This window comes from Volvox carteri (assembly GCF_000143455.1).
Source record: "Volvox carteri f. nagariensis unplaced genomic scaffold VOLCAscaffold_156, whole genome shotgun sequence".
In the NCBI taxonomy this organism is placed as follows: domain Eukaryota; kingdom Viridiplantae; phylum Chlorophyta; class Chlorophyceae; order Chlamydomonadales; family Volvocaceae; genus Volvox; species Volvox carteri.
This window is the reverse complement of record NW_003307699.1, coordinates 20,734-40,018: the sequence shown is the minus strand read 5'-3', so window position 1 is coordinate 40,018 and position 19,285 is coordinate 20,734. Positions and strand designations below refer to the sequence as shown.

The window sequence follows — 19,285 nt, the reverse complement described above, 5'->3', positions numbered from 1 at the left end:
CGAGCGCACAGGTTTTGGGGGGCTGCCGTCCCGCTCCGAGCAACTGCCGTATAGCAGCTGTACATGTACGGATACAGCTACCGAGTCCAGTTTCTGGAGGCGTCTGGCGAGAACCTCAGCCCCGAGTGGCAGCAGGATAATTCTTGAAGGGCTAGCAGGGCAAAGTTCCCTCACCTTCCTTCCCCCAAATCCACCCGGAAGTTTTTAGGACGCGTCGTACGTCTGCCGACGACTAGAAGGAACCCCCTCCAGCTGCATCCCTTCCATTCTTAGATGATACAACACGATCATAAGGACCCGAAAGCACGAGTAACTTAGAAGCTCAATCACTTGCGGCGGTGGCGGTGCTCTTCATCTGCCCTCTCCCCACCTCCTTCACTCCTACCTTGTAGACGTCCGCTGTTTGCGAATCCTTCCCTTACACACCGCACTCGCGCGCCGATAGCCACCATAGTCCGTTTCCCTCGCTGCCTCCCGCCGAGCCTGACCCTCTTGGCTGCCTCCAGGTTCGTTCCTTTAGTACGACAACAACCTCCCTTTGCCGTACATTCACCCACTCCCGGGCACCGCAATCCTCCAATCCCCATGCCTTTGCAGCTATTCACTCCACGGCATGCATGCACGCATGCCGGCCCCCTTAAGCGACGGGGGAGACCGCGCTACCGGGGCTGGCGGCGGCAGTGCTGCCGCGAGCACCACTAGGGAATGTAAGACGTCGGCCATCCCAGCTGACTCCAATTCCTCGACTTCGAAGCGCCAGGAAGTCATCATGCGAAACATTTACCATAGGTACGTCAAGTACGGCAGCCATCTGACGCCGTACATGGGATGCAAACAGCCGTGGATCCTGCAAGGATGCAATTCCGTAAAAATTATGGATGAAAAGGTTGGCGACTTGGGTAATGTTTTGGCTGCAACATGATCCATTCCGTTAATCGGTAACCGATAGTCAACGGTCAATTGCCGTCGTTTGTCTCCGAATCTCTCCGCCTCCGAAAACTGCACACCACTCAGATTGAAGCCACAGGCTCAGCGGCGCATGCATACTAGTTTATGGCAGCACCAAAAACAAGATCATTCACCTGCAGCTCGTCCTCACTCGGCTTGTACGGGGGCAAAATTTCAACTTCCAGATCATTGCGGAACTGGCTCACGAGACGCAGGAAATGCCAGCGCTCGTTATGAATGGTCCACGCCGGATTGAGTGCGCGCCAGCGGAACCTGTACAACATCCAAACATTCAAATTCATATCGTGCAGAAAGGAAAAGGCCCAAAGCATGGCTGGCCAGATAACAAGTCAAAACTTGGAGATGTTACTTTTCCTGAAACAGAACCATTTGCAAAAATCTAGGTCAGGGCTTTTCCACTTGGCAAACGACAGCAACACCGGCCTGACTCAACGCGCGCTATTCCCAGCCGGTCCCTACGGTCAACATGGGAACAATCAAGAACAGTCAACGCGATGCGTCCAGCTGCTATAGTTCCAGCGTCTTCCAGGGAGCCACGGGGGAGAAGATGAAATGAGGGAAGATCCAGGCACCCCGACTCCTCGGTGAACCGCTGGTGTGAATAAGTCCACGCTACGGAGCGAAAACACAATACAACATATAATCGGCGCACCTGCCGGGTAGGAGCAGACCCGCAGCCGAGCAGGAAAGCAGGCGGACGCGCTTCTCTACCTGACCGGCTCACTCACCGGAAGCATATAGGCAGCACCGGCCGCCGCAACACAAAGGCTCCCGTTCGAAAGTTGAGCAGGCAGCGACCGTTGGCGGTTGTGCCCTCCGGCGCCATCACCAGCATGGGGAATCCACCTGACTTGCAGTATAATGGGTGGTTGACCCGCCGTTGCAGCACCTCCGTCACCCTGGAGCCTACTGCTTTTTGGTTATGTTGGTTGTGACGGTTGTGAATGTTGTTGCTCCTGGCGATGTCTTCGTTGCTGCAGCACGGCCTGTTGCTGCCAACTGGGTTGCTACTGTGGTCGAGCATGACCTGGCGTTGTCGAGTGCATGACTCCCCGTCGCCGTCACAAGCGGCAATAGTGCCGGACGTCCACGCCGCTGCTAGAGGAGCGCCCTGGCGCGCTTTTTTGGCCTCCGACGGCTCCTTGGCCGCATCGGCCACAGCGTCTGCTACTGCGACACCGGAAGATCCCGCAGCAGGAGCCGCTGCCGATTCAGATCCGGGCGCAGACTTGGACAACTTATTGTACGGGATGTAGACGGTTTGTAACGCCCGTACGGCCTGACTAAGGACCGGGAGACGGCTGTTGCTCTCCTTGCTGATACCAGAGGGGGCCATCAGCCACACCAGCACGAACGCATCCACCCAGGAAACCTTGTTGCCGTTGTTGAGGTGTCGGCGGGCAGTAGGGGGGGGGAGGGCATTGCGGAATGTGCTTATGAGTGAAAGATTTTGTTTAGGGAGACTAGTAATTTATTTACCAGGAGAGGAGAATGCCCTGATCTGTGCTTGGAAAACCCCTGCCACTCATCGGGAGGTGGACAGGTCCGTGCAGAAAAGAGGTGTTGGCAAGCATGGCAAGAATCTGAGGGGTATTGTAGATTGGTTTTCAAGATTCTTGCAGCAGCCGGAGTGAGACCCATGAGGCAGCAGCCGTCGGTGCTGGTGGAAGGATGCGTTTTAGGCCCAGGTGCTATTAGTTTTTTTCCAAATTCTGGGCCTGTCCCCGCGACGCACGGAAGAAAGCCTTCAAATATCATATGAGCTATATATGTGTATGCAGGAAGCACGATGGCGTGAATATGTTGGGCGAGAACATGCGGCGAAGGCATCGCCGCTTTCGCACTAACCTACATGATTGAAAACGGCGACGGCTCCAAGGCGCTCCGCAATTTTGATGTTCTCCCGTCCTCTGATTCGAATGCGGAACCCAAGGCACCTGGCGGGGGCGAAACCTGCCAACTGAAACTGGGATGTCCCGGCTCATAATCCGTCACAACCCCATCTTACCAGAGGGTGATAACGACCAGCTCCTTGCTTAGCACCACTATGCGCCTCCGCCATGGTGTAAGTGGGACTTCTGGTGGCCAATTCCAGGCCGCAAGGCTGTTAATAATGGCAATTGCTACGAGTGCAAGCCCTCCGATGGCAATACGCAGCGGCAAGAGAGGTAGGAGCAATGCCATTTTAAATGCTTCATATAAAGTAAAGGGGCAACCTAATTCAATGAAGGGAGAGGTTGCAAGGTCTTCCGTGGTGTCGAGCCCTAACAACATTTTGGGTGTTTTGTTCGCGGAGGAATACTAATGAAAACTATTATGTCTTTTATACTGTAGAAAGCTGAGGAATTCTTCGGCATACATTCACGATAAAACTCTGCACGGCTGCTCTACCATTGAAGGTAACGCTCGCGTTCTTCATCGGCGCTTCGAAGCGGACCATACCACAATTGTTCGAGCAGCACTTTACCTACATATGCCTGCTTTCTTGGCAAAACACATGGCCGAGGAATCAGGCTCCGAAGCACAGGAAAATGATTCGTTTGAAACCCACGCCAAACGTTAATAGCCTGGCAGACCCCAAGGTATTGCAGCAGGAACAGTTGAAGCGCTTGCTGGTTGCTTGCATTCCCTAAGCACGCGTTTTAAACCCCAGGACCTGCCATTCCCGGCCCGAATACGGTGGCGGACCCTCATGTAAGGAACCTTTCGTAAATTTAATTGATTGATTCCAGGAGGAGACGATATGAAACAGAAGTTTGCTCCCACGAAAGCTCCAGGGTCAGCGGATGCCTGAGCAAGCAACGTTAGTCCCTCCAATTGTCTCACAGCAGGAAGCTATCACAAGAGCTTATGTAAATTGGGATAACAGTTCTCTGGTGACCAACTAAGCGGACATAAACCAAGTGCGAGGCATTGACCGTGATGGCTCCCCAACAACTGGGACTACCCAGCGCCACCACACATCAAGCCCCGAAGCAATTTATCAAGAACTCTCGTACTGAACAAGGGAGTGCTCCACAGACCAACTGTGAGCCCAAGTATTATCTCCCCCCCCCCGTCCAACCTCATAACTGTTGGTGAGACGCTATCTCACAGGGACCTAGCAGACACGACTAAGGAGACATTAGCCGTTACACGTATTCGGGAGATCCGCGACCTACCACCGAAAGCCCCTTTGCCTAGGCGTAAACGTGTGAATCTGAGGTACTGTTACCGATAAACAGCAGAGACTTATAAAGGCTTGGAAAGCCTATCCCAAAGGACGAGAGCTACCGGTACGCTAGAACTTAACAGCCGTTTTGACGGGCCTCCCGAGACAGGTCCAAAGCTGTCACTCAGTCTAACATACGACCTCAGACCGGCCTCAGCTGTCACTCACGATAGTCTGACAAGTTACCCAAACAGGCCACAGGGCGACACGGCAATCCTTCGCATCAACACGCCCCCTCGTGTCGCACTAGGGGCCTTACTACAAATTGCTAGTACCGACGAGCTAGATCGGCCGACAAGTCCGCGGTCCAGGCCGACTGCTCAACACTCAGCAGATACAAACGCAGCTTGCCAGCCTTCAGCCTGATGGCTATGCGGTCTGGCGCTGCTGTACAAACACAAACAGGGAAAACAGTGCCGTACAACACCAAACGCACTGCCTACGGCGCCCCTTCGGGCATTAACCTGCCCATTCGGGCGCCTGCTCACGCCCCCTCAGCACCCCCTTAAAGTCTAGCTCAAAACAAGTCCTCAAAGCCCTCAGCACTCCTCCTCTGGCGGTCTAAGTGACGCCCAGCGCTGTGCGGCAGCGCACGAACTTGACCTCGCCCAGTGCCTTGGTTAGGATGTCAGCCACCATGTCGTCGGTGGTGCAATAGCTGAGCTTCACCTCACCACGCGCGACCCTCTCGCGCACGATGTGGTGGTGCACGACGATGTGCTTGGAGCGCACCGACGTGATGGGGTTGTTGCCGAGGCTGAGCGTGTTTATCCAAAATCACACACTGCGAAGCAACCGGTGATGGCTGCTTTGGCGGCCGTGACCAATTGCAAGTTGTCCGCCGCCACCAGCATGTTGTCAACGTGCACGAGCACATAGATTGAGCTGTCGGACCCGCGCTTGACGAATAGCGCGGGGTCGGACATAGACGGCCCATAGCCTAGTTTGCCCAACACCGCCACCAGTTTCTCGTATCAGCAGCGCGGGGCTTGCTTGAGATCGTAGACGGACTTTGACATCCGCCACGTTTTGACGTCCACCTGATGGACCGTCATACCCCTGGCCGCTGCCACAGCCAGAAGTGCCCGCAGGGAGGTTGCACTGTTGCCTCCGCCGTTAGTACTGCTGTCAGGCACGCTAAAGTCAGCGCGATCTGTGCTACCCGACGCTTTACTAAGCAGCGGTAGTCCACCCAAATCTCCGCCGCCGCCGCAGCTGTTGTCGGCCGCACTGATTGGGGCCAGCGGCGGGTGCAGCGGTTGCCGTTGACTGCAAGTGTTAGGGCGGAGAGCGGACGCTGGGTTGACTGGGGGCGGGGCGTCCACTTGAATCGGCGGTGTGACAGGCTGTGTAGATCCGCCGACGGGGTCGTTGCCGCCAGGACGGGCGGGGCTGGCGCTGAAGGGGGTGCCCGCCCGCTGAGACGCCAGGCCGCCGAGGTCGTCATCGAAGGTGACATCGCTGCTAACAGTCACCTTGCCGTCGATGAGGACGCGGTGGGCGGCCGTGCCGCGCTCCGGTCCAAGGTAGGTTCCCGCCTCTGCGCGGGGACTGAGCTTATCCTGCAGTTTGCCGTCCGGTTGACCTTCGCCGGCGTCACTGCTGCTGGCGCCGTTCGGCTGGTCTCCGCCAGCATCATTGCTGCTGACGCCGTTCGGCTGGTCTCCGCCGGCGTCACTGCTGCTGGCGCCGGCGGCAAATCCGCCAGCGCTGCTACCTCCGCCGGCTCTGACTTCCGCAGCGCCGAGCGCACTGACGGCGCGTTTGGTCGGCGCTAGAAGGTCCACGTCCCTGACGTAATGCCCACGCTCGCTCCACGCGGTGATAGACGAACCGCCGTGCGGCAGGCCTACGCGCGAGAACCGGCGGCCTGACTTGTCCGTGCCGAACGTGACTGAGCAGCCGCGCGTCACGAGAAGGTCGACAGACATGAGCGTCAGTCCCGAGCTGGGGACATGGAGCACGTTGCGTAGCAAGACGGTTTCTCCATCGCGCGTCCGTAGGAGTAGCTGCCCTGTCCCCATGACGTCGGCTAGCTGGTTGTTCCCCCACTTAATTTGCTTGGGCGCGCCGGCAGGAACGTAATTATGCAACAGCGAGCGGTCACCTGTAAGGTGGCAAGGCGAACCAGAGTCTAGGACAACACGTGAGCTGCTACCACTGCCATCAACGACCAGCACCGTGGCACGGTTCTGGCGTGAGCTTACACCGCCGCCGCCGCCGCCACTGCTTCCGCCAGCAGTGTCGCTGCCACTGCGGCGGCCGTTGCCGCGTCTAACACGGCCGCGTTCGCGCGTCCTGTCGCCCCCGCTGTTATTGCCGCCGCTGGTGCCTCCGCCGCCTCCATCACGATGGCGGTTGCCGCTGCCACTGCTGCCGGCGCCAGTGCTGCGTGGCTGCTCAAACGCATTGCTGCGGTAGAGGCCTACGGACACGTCCGCCTGCTTAAGGGGGCACTCACGGACATAGTGCCCAGGCTGTCCACAGTAGCGGCAGGTGTCGTTGGCCCCCGTGGCGCCCGAGGCGCCAGCAGCACCGCGGACTCCACGGGCGGTGCGACCAGGGCCAACAGCTCCAACCAGGCCGGACTTGACTGCTTGGGCCTTCAGGTTGTTCTCCTTCTCCCGCAGCATGAACACGAGCTGCGGGGTAGTCAAGTTGGGCAAATACATCGCGAACTCTACAGTAATAGCGTACTGTGGAGGCAGACCGTGGAGAATTGCATGACGCATGACGCCGAGATAATGTCACTGCGGAGCTGCTCCGCCCGCTGAATGAAGTCAGCAGTCGTCTCGTCGTCGCGCATGTACAGCTGCTTCTGCGGCTCTAGCAGGCTAAGCCGGGCCTGAGAGGCAGAACGGAACTGCAGCTGTAAGAGCTGCATGGCGGCGAGAGTCGACTGACAGTTCCTGAGCAACTGCTTTACTGGCAGTTCGCAGGATAGACGCAGGTAGCCAAGCGCCTGGGCATCTTCCTCCAGAGCGTCTTGCGCATTGCGTCCCGGTGGCGACGGGTTGGTCATATAGCTCCGCAGCTTAGATGTAGCAAGGAAATCACTGAAGTCTCCTAGCCACTGTGAGTAGTTAGACCCGTCCGCTAAGAGGACGGTCTTACACCCTTTTCCCATGTCGCTTGCCTAGCGAGCCTCCCTGCTCAAGCTAAAAGCAACTATAGATAGTAACCGCCGGGAACCGTTACCCGGGGCTCATAACCTGTTGGTGAGACGCTATCTCACAGGGACCTAGCAGACACGACTAAGGAGACATTAGCCGTTACACGTATTCGGGAGATCCGCGACCTACCACCGAAAGCCCCTTTGCCTAGGCGTAAACGTGTGAATCTGAGGTACTGTTACCGATAAACAGCAGAGACTTATAAAGGCTTGGAAAGCCTATCCCAAAGGACGAGAGCTACCGGTACGCTAGAACTTAACAGCCGTTTTGACGGGCCTCCCGAGACAGGTCCAAAGCTGTCACTCAGTCTAACATACGACCTCAGACCGGCCTCAGCTGTCACTCACGATAGTCTGACAAGTTACCCAAACAGGCCACAGGGCGACACGGCAACCCTTCGCATCAACAATAACAACCAAAATCAACACGGGAAAGAGGGGCAGCTGAAATTGAAGCACAGCGCGTCCTCCAGGAGGCACTTTATCAGTTCATGAACGCTATTACCGTATATACATACATGTATACATGCATGCATACATACGTAAGGTAGTGTGTCCCCAGCGGGAAAAAACATAAGGCCCGGCCCGCCTGTTGTTGTAGTACCAGGTTTGCCTTGGCCCCACCCGCATTCGTCGTCAGTTGTTGCATTATAAATTCCCGTTTCCCTTCCAGAACGATACACAAACATCCTGACCGTACCCCTTGCGGAAAGCTTCTCCACAAACGCCGCATACAGTCTTGCACACCAGCACGCTCAGATAGATTGCTGCAATTTCCATTACGTCGTACGCGTCATGTAAATCGACGTTGCGACTGTGAAACATATTTCAATGATCGGTCTACATGCACGCGCGCGTGTATGTGTATGTATGTGTGTGTGCCGCTTGCGTATACATACGCATAAACTCCCCTCACCAAGCAATGGTACCCAGCAATGCCATCACCAGCCGCTGCATCACGTCAGGGCTCAGTAGAGGCCGCCCCCGCCGCCATCATCGCCCTGCGGCTCACTGCACACATCTGGAGCCCACTGTAACAACCACACACATCCTGACACCAGACCGCACATACACCACCACCACCACCATCAATATAAATACCATCATCATCATCATCATCATCATGGAGCGCCTGGTCACCACACGCACGCCCCTGTCACACACTCTCCCTTGTTTTGTTCCCCCAAAGAATGGATGGGCGCTAAGAATAGACATCGTTTGATTCCTCCTCCCCTCCTTCCCCATCCCTCCTTCCCCATCCTCCTTCCCCTACCTCCTGCACACACACCCATTCGTTTACCGCTCGCCTCCCCTACTCCCCTCGTCCCAGAGCCCCGACGTGGAGTCCACCCGCCCACTTCACTCAACCCACTGCGGCAGCTGGGCCACATCGGGATCCTATCGGGGTCTGCGCTCCCGCTGAACCCTACCGAGGGAAACCAACCCCGCATCGCCCCCCCCCATGCACGCACGCTCCGAAAACACCGTAAACCCTCCGCCTCAACACACAATTTCCCAAACTTCCTCATAAACCCTAAAAATCACGATACTCATCCAGAGATACAAATTACCTCTACAGGAAGGATCGCTTGAAAAATCTCGCCACCTGTTCAAACTTCCTAACTGCAGGAGGTTAACCAACCAACCAACCAACTAACTGCCATGGTGTTTCCACGGCGTTTAGCTTCCTCGGTGTCTCAGCCCTCCGCCACACCGCCACCGAAGCTCCCGGCTGCTGTTGCTGCTGCTGCTGCTGGTGTTGCTACTCCTGGGCTCACTACGTTCCACTCGACCAGAACCCACACGCCCCCCTGCACCCGCAACCGGTGAAGGGAGGCATTGGCAATGGCGCCGCCGTACACACGGCCAACCGCGTGCCGATAAACCGCATGCAGCACGCCGCCATGCGCCACCACCAGCACCGTGCGGCCTGCGGCGTCCGCATTCGTACGCGGGAATTGCAATACAGCCGTACATTAGCTACACACGGGCAAAAATGGGCATCAGCCACGAAAGAATCAGCTTAACGACCCACACGACAGCGCTGCTGCGCCTGGCAATCGGGCATTTGAATCAACCACCTGTTGCCACCTGCAGGGGCGTGGAACACACACACGCACAGTCTCTCTCTCTCTCTACACACACACAGTCTCTCTCTCTCTACACACACACACAGTCTCTCTCTCTCTCTCTACACACACACACACACACACACACTCTACACACACACACACACTCTACACACGCACACGCGCGCACACACACACACACACACACTCTCTCTCTGCCAAATCCACACACATGCTAAGACCCGCACTCGCACTCGCACACCTGCAACTGCACACCGTCTTTTTCCTCTGCTTGACCTACTGGTGCCTTATGTACATATTTCCCCGCCGCCAGTGAAAATAAAGTGAAGTGAAGTGAAAACACACCTATCGAGACAGCAGGTTCCCGCTCGCCCAGGCACTCACCAGCGTCCGCAGCACCACCCACCCACCCACCTACCGGGGTGCTCCGAACAGATTCGGTCAATCTCCGCCACCACCCGCCGCCGCATCGCGTTAACGCTCTCACCGCCGCCCGGGAGCGCTGTGTCCTCGTCTTGGCCGCGAAGAAGCCGGCACGCGTCACTTTGCCGTACAGCGGCCTCGCGCATCGTCAGCCCCTCCAGCACCCCGAGCGCCCGCTCACGAAGCGCTATGCTTGTATGGATCTGCGGATGTACGGCATGGGTACGGCGGCGGTACGGGCGCGCTGCGCAAACGGAGGCAGAGCGGGGGATTCCAATACACACACGCACGCACATGCATAGGAATGATGCATGATGCAGCGAAATCGAAGTGAGGTATGGAGCTCCGGTTGTTGGCTGGTTGCTTTGTTAGCTGCTTTTCATGGAAAATGTGTTGTTATGCCGTACATACCTGTACAACGCTCGGCCTGCCAGCTACGATGGCCTCGGCGGTTTGTAACGCCCGCTTGAGATCCGAGCTGTAGACTGCATCAAAGGGCTCCTCCCGCAGCGCCGCTGCCAGCTAGGGAGGGGGGTTGCCGTCGTGAAGGGGTACGTCGATGTTGTTGGGGTATGTTGGGTAGATGTTTTAAGGTATGGTCGGGTGGACATCGCAAAGGAATGTCCACGAGGGGGAAATGAGGAGCAAAGGGCGATCACCTCGTCACGGGGACCAGAGTGCACCAGACCTCTGGGACATCCGGGGGTGGCACTCCTGTGTGGGATTTCTACCGGATAATAACTATCCGGTAGCTTTTAGATAACGTGGGCAGGCCGAGGATGCCGCATTTTGACATCCTCACATTCGAGCTCGCGCGCGCCTTCATGAGAGCAGCAAAATTCGCGAATCAGGTTTGCCGCACAACCGGAACTACCTGAAGCGCAGCTGCTTAAGGACCCCGCCCATTCACCCGCTGTTGTACCGCGAGCAATTCTGGCACATGTATGCCCACGACGAACCTCCGCTGCCTGTTGCCGGCCCTGTTCGTTAAGCTCCGGATCCATGTGGCCTTGAAGCCGCATTTCCGCGTTCCAATTCGTCTGGCCGTGTCGCACTAGCACGACGTTTGTCGCAGCTGCTGAATCCATTCGCCCCAGGAGTTTCCGCCGCCTCTACAGGCAAGAATAGTTTAATTCCAAGATTTTATGGAATCATTAATGTTGCACGCGTAGCAAGAAGCGGGATTTGATCCGTAAACATTGTACAAATATGTTACCTGCAAGTCCTGCGCATCTCTCCGTTCGGAGCGTGTAGCCATTTACATGGCTTGGCAGATGTGATAAAAGCTAACCAGACTTTACGTTAAAGCTGTCCGTCGGATGATTTGGATTTTACCGGTTTCTTTCGGTTAAAACAGCAACGACCGCCAGGCTCCTGTTGGATTGTGGAATTATCCACGCAAAAATCCGCCTCATTTTTTACCTGCCATGGATAATCTACTCTGGCGTATCATGGCACGTTGACGTTTCGCGCAGAACATGGCGAAGTGCCAGTATAGCTCCTGCATGTATACAACAGCCTCTGCCTCAGGCCGCCAGTATCTCTACAGTGTAATCTCTTTCAGCCGTCACCGATCTTCCGGCGCAACTGTCATGCCTATCTGCTGTCGCCCTAGGGCGCTGGGACGCCGTCCGTCAACCTGCTTCCATTGTTCGCTCCTGACTGCCCGAAGTTTCAACAATATGTGTACATAGATTATCTTAACACCTAATATGCAGCCAGCAGCAGGCGAAGGTTTGTGGACGATTCGCCTCCTCATGCCAAAGTGACCCGAGGGTCCAACCTTGGCCTAAGGAACGCGTCGCGCGTAGTCTAGCAGGAAGGCAGATAATGTTTGTGGCTTCACGTTATTCCTCTTCTGCGGGGCATCTTTATGGCAGCGCCAAGACTCTTTCCGAAAGGCTTACATTTGCATTCACAGCTACGTCCGATTTGTCGACCATCCAAATTCAATTACTCCCTGAACATACAAATTCAAGTATTCCCTGCAAAAGCAAGTAATCAGCAACATGCTGCTGAGCAAGGATTCCAGTCGGCAGCTATCCCTTTCTGGGCCAGAGCTTCATAAAGTCGGGCCGATGACGCGCCTCAGCATGGCTACTGCGATGCAAATGCCAAACCTCATCTTTACTCTGAAGAAACCACAATGCCAGTCCTGCGCGAATTCTCCGTTATCATTAGCAGCGGCGACGGCGGGCGCAGTTGCAGCAGGAGGAACAGGAGCGCGGTGCCTGCGGACTTCTTCAACGCCTGGATCGCCGTCAAGGAGTCGCGCCGGCGGTGGCGCTAGAGCTTCAATGTCAGCTTTTGCGACCTATCGCAGCCACAGTGGGGAAGGTCTCTACAGCTCTCACGTCCCACGAACCCCACCACTACTGTCGCTACAGCTGCTGCCAGGTGCCCCACCCCAACGGCGGGGGGCCTCTCTGGAGCCGTTTACAAGTGCGGTGGTTGCCAGCAGCAGCAGTAGCAGCAGAGCCGGCTTTGGCAACAGCTACAGTCGCGCGAACGGCTTCGATGACGTGAGCCACTTGGGCGCGACTGGCGCCGAGTTTTGTAATCCGCCTAAATAGTCTGTCGTCGTTGTTGTCATTCGTATATCGCAGTAGTGTTTAGATCACATATTTTAAGGCCCCGGGCAGTATGATGGGCCCGTGGTTTCAATGGGATGGCTCGGATGGACGATTGTGACGGTGAGGACGAGCTAGCGAGGGATGGTTAAACCGTGGTTCACCTTGCATGACTCCGGGTCGCTTAGGCCGTTATGTGTCTGCAGCCCCACGGAAGGTGCCCTACTGGGCATCCCGGCGTGAGTTGGTGGCACGTCCAGCACTACGGCATTGCGTACGTGCCGTCATGTAGTCGCCAAGGTGACAGTTGACACGGTTAATGCGTATACGCAGCAAGTCCAAGTCCATGTTTGCAACCCTTTTCCCATTTGCCATTTATCCGCATCATGGCCCAAACCACTGCCAACTGCTCATTACCAAAACCGACAACCGCTGATCACCAACCACCAGATGGGTAGGATGCAACAGCTCCAGGGCCAGGTGCGTCCTAAGTTGGACTCTGACAGTTGCTGGTTGAGGGTTGAGGAGTGCAGAGCAGACCAGGATTAAGCATTGCACCCAAATGTGTATTGTGGAGATGTATTTGGATGGTAGAGGGCACGGTGGGAGGTGTTGAGGTAGGAGACGCGTCGTACGAAGCGTCGTACGAAGCACCACACCAGAGCACAGCTGGGGTAATCCATGTATGTGCGCAAGTGTGTGTCGAAAGGTGCATGTGGGCGGCGTGTGTGTGTGCAGTTCATGTAAGATGCAGCCTGTCAGCCTGCGAGTGTGAACGAGTGATTGCTACAAACAATCTGCTGCTGCTTTTGTCTGCTGTTGTCGAGCGACCCACGGGTCTGTTGCCTCACAACTGTAGGTCTTTGAGCTGAAGCAGCGACTGGTGGAAGCGGAGGTGAAGCGGCAGGTAGGTGCGGTATATGTGGCGGTTGGGAGTTGGTTGGTTGACAGTTAAACGGTTGCAATCCCTAGCGTGCTGGTGCTCTTGTGATGGACAGCAACTGGACACCAGGACGGCAGTCCTGGAGCTGCGACGGCTCACAGGAAAGCTATAAAGTATGTGTAAGGTGCAACATGGCCAAACTGCCTTGGAGCTGTGGCTATCTGACTGATCGCATCTGGAGAGCTGCAAGGGCCACAAAGAGCTGTAATCCTGAAGAGTGTCACGACTTGCCCCTACCTGCCCCTACCTGCGCCTACCTGCGCCTATCTGCGCCTACCTGCCCCTACCTGCCCCTGCCCCTACCTGCCCCTACACCTACGGCTTGGCATTACTGCTTTTCTTCTGGCTTATTTTAGTCTTGGCGGCTAGGTAGGTAGTTTTCCGACATCTTCTTCACTACGTCATCCCGAGGTCGCCGCCTTCAAGAACGCCTTTTGGTCAGTTCTACGTCTGGTACACTCTTGCCCTGGCATCAGCCTCACTAATTCGTGGTTCGTCTTTCCCCTACCTGCCCCTACCTGCCCCTACCTGCCCCTACCTGCCCCTACCTGCCCCTACCTGCCCCTACCTGCGCCTACCTGCGCCTACCTGCGCCTGCAGCCTTTTTGGCTTCAGTTCGGGTCCACAGGAGATGTATGTATCCCGCGGGCCCCCCAAACCATCCGCCCATCCGCCCTCCCGGCCAGTGACAGAGTTGGGCAGTCGAGGCACCCATCAACCACATATCAACGCTTTTCCTCTCTTGCAAAGCGGCCTGCAGACTAGCCTTACACGCACCTTGGCACTGCGGTTGGGCCTCTGGATTGTTCCAGATTCAATTCCTGTTCTGACTTACCCACAAGCTGCATACGGCTGTAAAATGGCCGACTCGCCTACTCTTACTGCCCACGCTTCCATCGGGGCCCCTAATTGCTGGATGTTTGCCATGTATCGGCGGTACTTGATAATTTGCCCTCTCTGCGGGTAATGATGGTGGTGGTGGCGGCAGGCGGCGGAGAAGGACGCAAAGGAGTCTCAGAATGGCAGGCAGCAGCTGGAACGCCGGCTTACGCTGGTAGGCAGGTTGCATGTGCGGCAGGGGGTGGAAGGGGGGAAATGGAAGGAGGTTAGGTCCAACAAACATATGTACGGCACCCCGACCGCTGCCAATGTCGTTCCATGAAAATCCTAGGGACATGTATGTGTATATTATACTCCTTGAGTTGCGTTACCCTCCAGGAGTGCAACGGCCATGGCTCACACAAAGAAATCCCACACAGCCTCGCACCCTTCCCCTTCCTCCCCTCCTCCGCAATCCGACCGACGAAACCAAATAGACCCGCTGGTTGCTGGCAGCCGTGTCATTTGTCCTGTTGCTGGCGATAGGGGCGCTGGCATGGGCCGAGCTGGAGTCGCCGCCACTGGGCACCATGACCTTGGCCACAATCACATCTCCTGCTGGCGCTGGTCGCCTGCTGGGAGGTGCTGGCGGCGGTGACAGTGGGGGGGGTGTCCTGGGCACGTTGGTGGCACTCGTTGCGGCGGTGGGGCAATATATAATGTGCTTCACTCAGGCGCTAGCGGGGTATCTAGGGCGCAGCGGCGTATCCTTTTGATAGGCGCGGGAAAGTAAATGGAGGTCGAAAGTAAATGGAGGTCGAGAAGGAAGGCTGAGGTGTGACTGATGCGGCTGAGGCAGCCGAGGAAGGATCCGTAGAGGATGAACCGGTTTAAACGTAACAAGGTGATATGGGCAGGTGATGAACTGGGCTCTGTTGTAGGGTTGTTTAATCTTTGGGTTCGTTCGATAGGTGGCAGGGGTATGGCTCAGCTAGGGAGGCCGAATTGGGCGGAGTTTTAGTTATGAGCTGAAAGCTTTGCAGTTAGTAGTTCGACGCGGCTTAAGGTTTTTCGTGGGAAGGCGGCAAAGGGATAAGCAAGAAGGACAACGATGAGCCTCAGGGTAAAAGTCATGAACGCTAGGTGGTAGTGCAGATAGCACAGACGTGTGCATATGTAGTCAGATCATGCGCGAGATGATGTGAGGTGAGGGAACATGCATATTGGAGGAGCAGGAGGAGCAGCAGCTGCTGCTGAAGCTGCTGATACTGCCAAAACGGCTGTTGCGCCTACACCACCACCAGCACCAGAAGCACTACAGCCACCAGCACCCATGCAGTTGCAGAGCTTAACGAGTACTCATCTTGAAATGGAAGGGGTTGCCCGTTCCCTCGCGTCCCGGAGGTACGACACCAGCCTCACCTGGCGCATACGTATTACAAGATTTACACACACTTCCGTTGCGTCGCAATGACGCACAACCTACTTCCCCATCACCCACCCACCAACTTACAAAATGTAGTATTCTGGGTGAACACCTTATAATCACAACGAGCGAGCCAACTATTCCTGAACCCTCCCCCGGCCTTTTCTACGCATAGGAACACACACACGGACACACGTGTACATGTGCCTGCGGACACCGCATCGGCCTCTGAAAAGGCCTATCGAGATGCTGATCATGCGCTTCGCGGATTATTTGTAGTTGGTATGTGTCGTATGCTATGTACAGCTACTACATTCCCCCCCTTTGAAGGGATCCGTCTCGGGCCCTTACGGCCCCATACACAAGCCTGTGCCTACCATTGCCTACCCCGGGGCTGAGGGTGCGCAGTCCACGTCACGTAAGCGCCTAGATGTCTTTAGGTTTTCGGGCACAGAGTCTTCCCAGGCAGCCACAGCTACATTTTGACTCGAGTTTTCCTGCAATGACAGTCATCTATCCCGATATCCACTTTTTGTGGATCGTTGGAGTCGATAACAGGATTGCAAACATGTACGTACATGTTTGCAATCCTGTTATCGTATGTATACAAGGTCTCGATACCAATTGTAGTAGCTGGCCACTGAAAAGGCCTCTTGGGATACTGATCGAGCGCTTCGCGCGGATTTGTAGTTGATATGTGTGCCGCACTGTGTACCAGCTACTACAAGCCAGCTAGTCCACAGTCCGAGAGCTAAGCAGTCATGCATTGTTATAAGCACACGCAGTGAAATGCATGGGGAGCATCGTGGCGTCTACACAGGGATCAGGGAGATGATAGTACGACGCTTGACCTAACACCCTCAGTGATGCGGAGGTGAGGGTGGAGAGGCTGTGTCCGTGGGCCCCTTGAGCACCACACGTGTATGCGGGACACACAAGACATGTAAGGGACAGGGGTTGCCGCAACATCCGTTGCCGGCCTTGTTCGAGCGCCGCTACTTCCCACCACACAAGAGGGTGAAGTCCCGATGGGGGAATGGCGATTCACAGGCAACGCCGTTGGGGGGCCGTGAGCAGTACACCCCCCTTTGCCCCCATCGCTATGGCCCCATGGCCTCCTGTAGTGTCCATGCGACCCACCGGTCCCAAAGCGGATGGCGCCGTACCCAGCGTCAGTGCCCCAGCCCAGAAACCGCCGTACGACACGGGGAGCATATATTTGATGCCGGCCCCTGGGTGCCACCGCTACAGCCGGCCTAACTGGTCACTACGGAAAACCCTGTTATCCCACCTACAGCAAGGCGCCGCAGTGGCTCCTTATGGCGGTTCTCCCAGCTCAACCGCCACAAGCCCTGCAATCCAGCCCTGAACGTGGCCAGAGCATCCGGGGCTGTAGCATATAGTGGCTGATTTGGCCGTGTGAGTTTCAGCAGGTGCAAAGGCGGGGCATTAACAGGCCGAGTGATTTTTCCTCAACTTTGTAGCCGAGGTTTTTGTAACTAAGCTTGCGATCACATTTGTCTTGTGATGTGTCGCTTATCGATCGCTCCTGACCCAAGCGGCTGGTGGGGGCTCCTCCCCCTTAGTCCCCCGTTGAATAACCAACACAGTGCTGCCGTACTGCAACTGGGGTGCAAATCCCTTCCTGACCCAGGTGTCCGTCCGGTCCATGCAAAGAATCTTAGTGTCTCACATTGTCGTTGTGTTGCTTTCACACCAAAACCGCAGTAAATGCAGTAAATGCAACCCTGTTCAGTCCTCCGTCCTTGGTTGGTCAAAATCCACGCACCAAAACGGCCAGGACCGTCTCTCTCCCCAGCTTCTATCAGCTCTCCGCGAGCCCTGAATAGAGCCACTAACGACATGATGGACTTTGCTCTGAGGCTCTGGAGTCACCAAGTCTCCGCAAGGGTTTTCCTAGTTGGTTGGCGCCCACCCTCGTTAACGTCTGGCTCAGCTACCTTCCTGGACTTTGCAGCCTTGGAGCCGTCAAGCAGCACATGTGTTCTTATACAATGCTGTGCAATGCCCCATGCGGTGATGCGTGGTAATCATTGAGTGGACCATTGGGACATATGTCCAAACCAAAGTTACAAGTACGATAGGACAGGGTGACATCGCACAAGTTGCATTGCTACCGATAGCTGACAATTGCCAAAGAGGCGGATCCACCGAGGAAGAAATCGCCGGGCGCCGGGTAGCCCTTCATCCCACTGATTTAGTGCTTGAGCCTAATCGATCGAGGGCGACATTATCACGCACACGTATTTACTTCAAACCACCATTCCTGGTCCTAGAAGCCAGACACGTCCAACTGCGCGTCATCCTGAAGTATGGCCCAATAGCTGCCAATGTCCGTGACAAACAAATAGGACAACCTGCTATGCTTGTATAATGCGAACAACGCAAAAAAGGCATTCATGCCAACACACCCCTACATGGATGTGCCACATATACACATACACATACACATACACACACACACACACACACACACACACACACACACACACACGAAAACAACTTCTCCTGCGATCGCACCCATTCCTGCAAACAAATAGACCTCGCACGCAATACCATCACTCCACGAATTCTTCAGACTCCTAAACCGTGGAACCCTGCTGTGAGACGGTCATTCATCGTCTACTTTGAGGACATGCATGCATCCGCCACATGTCCACCGACGCGTTATTCGATAGCTGTTTTGACACAGCGAGGAACCAAGCACTACGATACCGCAGCGGTGTAGGTCGGGCAGCACTTCCGGTTCTTGTTGAACAAACTGATTACACTGTGTGTACGGCATATCATCGTACGGTCAATCCATCGGCCATCGTGTACGACGACACACGACAAGAACGTCCAGACAGCAGGTGTAGATCCACACGAGTGCGTGCGGGACAAGAAAGGGATGCGAGGGAATGTGTCAGCAGGTATCACGCATACGTAACCGTGAGTCAGCAGACGTGGCTCATAATAACTATTTATACATGTATGCTATGCGCCGATGTACATGTACATGTACATATGCACAAAACTTGAATGGGGGTCAACAGGGTGAGGCGGTGAACCGATAGCATGGCGCAGAAGCAATTATTTGCATAAGCTAAAGTGTGTGCGTGTAGCCTGCGCGCGCCCCCAATTATTTACCTAACCACCAAAGAACGGACTCACTCCTCGCAACGCATGGCGCATGGGTCTTTAAAACCACGCTACACATGACATGACAATACAATCACACGCCGCAAGGGGGCCCTGGCTCGCTCACCACGCATTGTTTGGTCGATCGCCCAGGCACAGCTGTGACAGCGTCGTGGTGTTCTTCAGCTCAATGCAAATCTCGCCGCCTTGCGCCGCAGACGAGCTCCAGTTGATGTTTGTCGCTGCATGCACGACGTTCAAAGGTGGTGGGGTTTGGGGCCACGATGTCAGTTCTGTTACGTCGTCGCCTAACGAGCCCTCAAATGCACATTCCCAATGTGCACTCTATGCAATTATTACTACGCGCACATCATCCGCGAATGCCACACGCGCCTGTATGTAAGCCTAGACACACGCTCAGTCACCTTTGAGCTGGTTGGCCCCCGAAGGCCCCCACGATGTGGATGCCCAACGGGGAGTGCCGCCGGAAGGAGTCAGCCGGAAGCCGCGGACTTGGCGCC

The 19,285-nt window shown here is 55.7% G+C and overlaps 4 protein-coding genes across 4 annotated transcripts in view; 1 reads left to right on the top strand and 3 right to left on the bottom strand.

Annotated features, from left to right (window-relative positions):
• Positions 1–637: 637 nt before the first annotated feature.
• VOLCADRAFT_100782 (uncharacterized protein) lies at positions 638–3,153 on the bottom strand (the record flags this gene model as incomplete). Its single annotated transcript, XM_002959296.1, has 5 exons — positions 638–847; positions 1,083–1,221; positions 1,698–2,341; positions 2,822–2,906; positions 2,978–3,153. 5 exons carry the CDS (start codon positions 3,151–3,153, stop codon positions 638–640), a joined length of 1,254 nt encoding a protein of 417 aa, XP_002959342.1.
• A 932-nt stretch (positions 3,154–4,085) lies between these two features.
• Positions 4,086–10,953, bottom strand: pgm2 (phosphoglycerate mutase; the record flags this gene model as incomplete). The annotated part of the gene is made up of 7 exons (XM_002959295.1): positions 4,086–4,567; positions 5,766–5,992; positions 8,269–8,303; positions 9,131–9,282; positions 9,861–10,068; positions 10,277–10,387; positions 10,825–10,953. The coding sequence occupies 7 exons, from the start codon at positions 10,951–10,953 to the stop codon at positions 4,449–4,451; spliced, it is 981 nt and encodes a 326-aa protein (XP_002959341.1). The 3' UTR covers positions 4,086–4,448.
• A 1,575-nt stretch (positions 10,954–12,528) lies between these two features.
• On the top strand, positions 12,529–16,992 carry VOLCADRAFT_100780 (uncharacterized protein; the record flags this gene model as incomplete). Its single annotated transcript, XM_002959300.1, has 8 exons — positions 12,529–12,558; positions 12,886–12,915; positions 13,295–13,342; positions 13,979–14,011; positions 14,367–14,432; positions 14,695–14,901; positions 15,954–16,041; positions 16,748–16,992. 8 exons carry the CDS (start codon positions 12,529–12,531, stop codon positions 16,990–16,992), a joined length of 747 nt encoding a protein of 248 aa, XP_002959346.1.
• A 1,358-nt stretch (positions 16,993–18,350) lies between these two features.
• phV39 (extracellular matrix glycoprotein pherophorin-V39) overlaps positions 18,351–19,285 on the bottom strand; it is a gene marked incomplete at both ends in the record, with an annotated part of 3,216 nt that continues 2,281 nt past the window's right edge. The window contains 2 exons of the mRNA XM_002959294.1: positions 18,351–18,414; positions 18,892–19,006. Coding sequence (XP_002959340.1) covers positions 18,351–18,414; positions 18,892–19,006 — 179 coding nt within the window. The remainder of the gene's footprint in view (positions 18,415–18,891; positions 19,007–19,285) is intronic.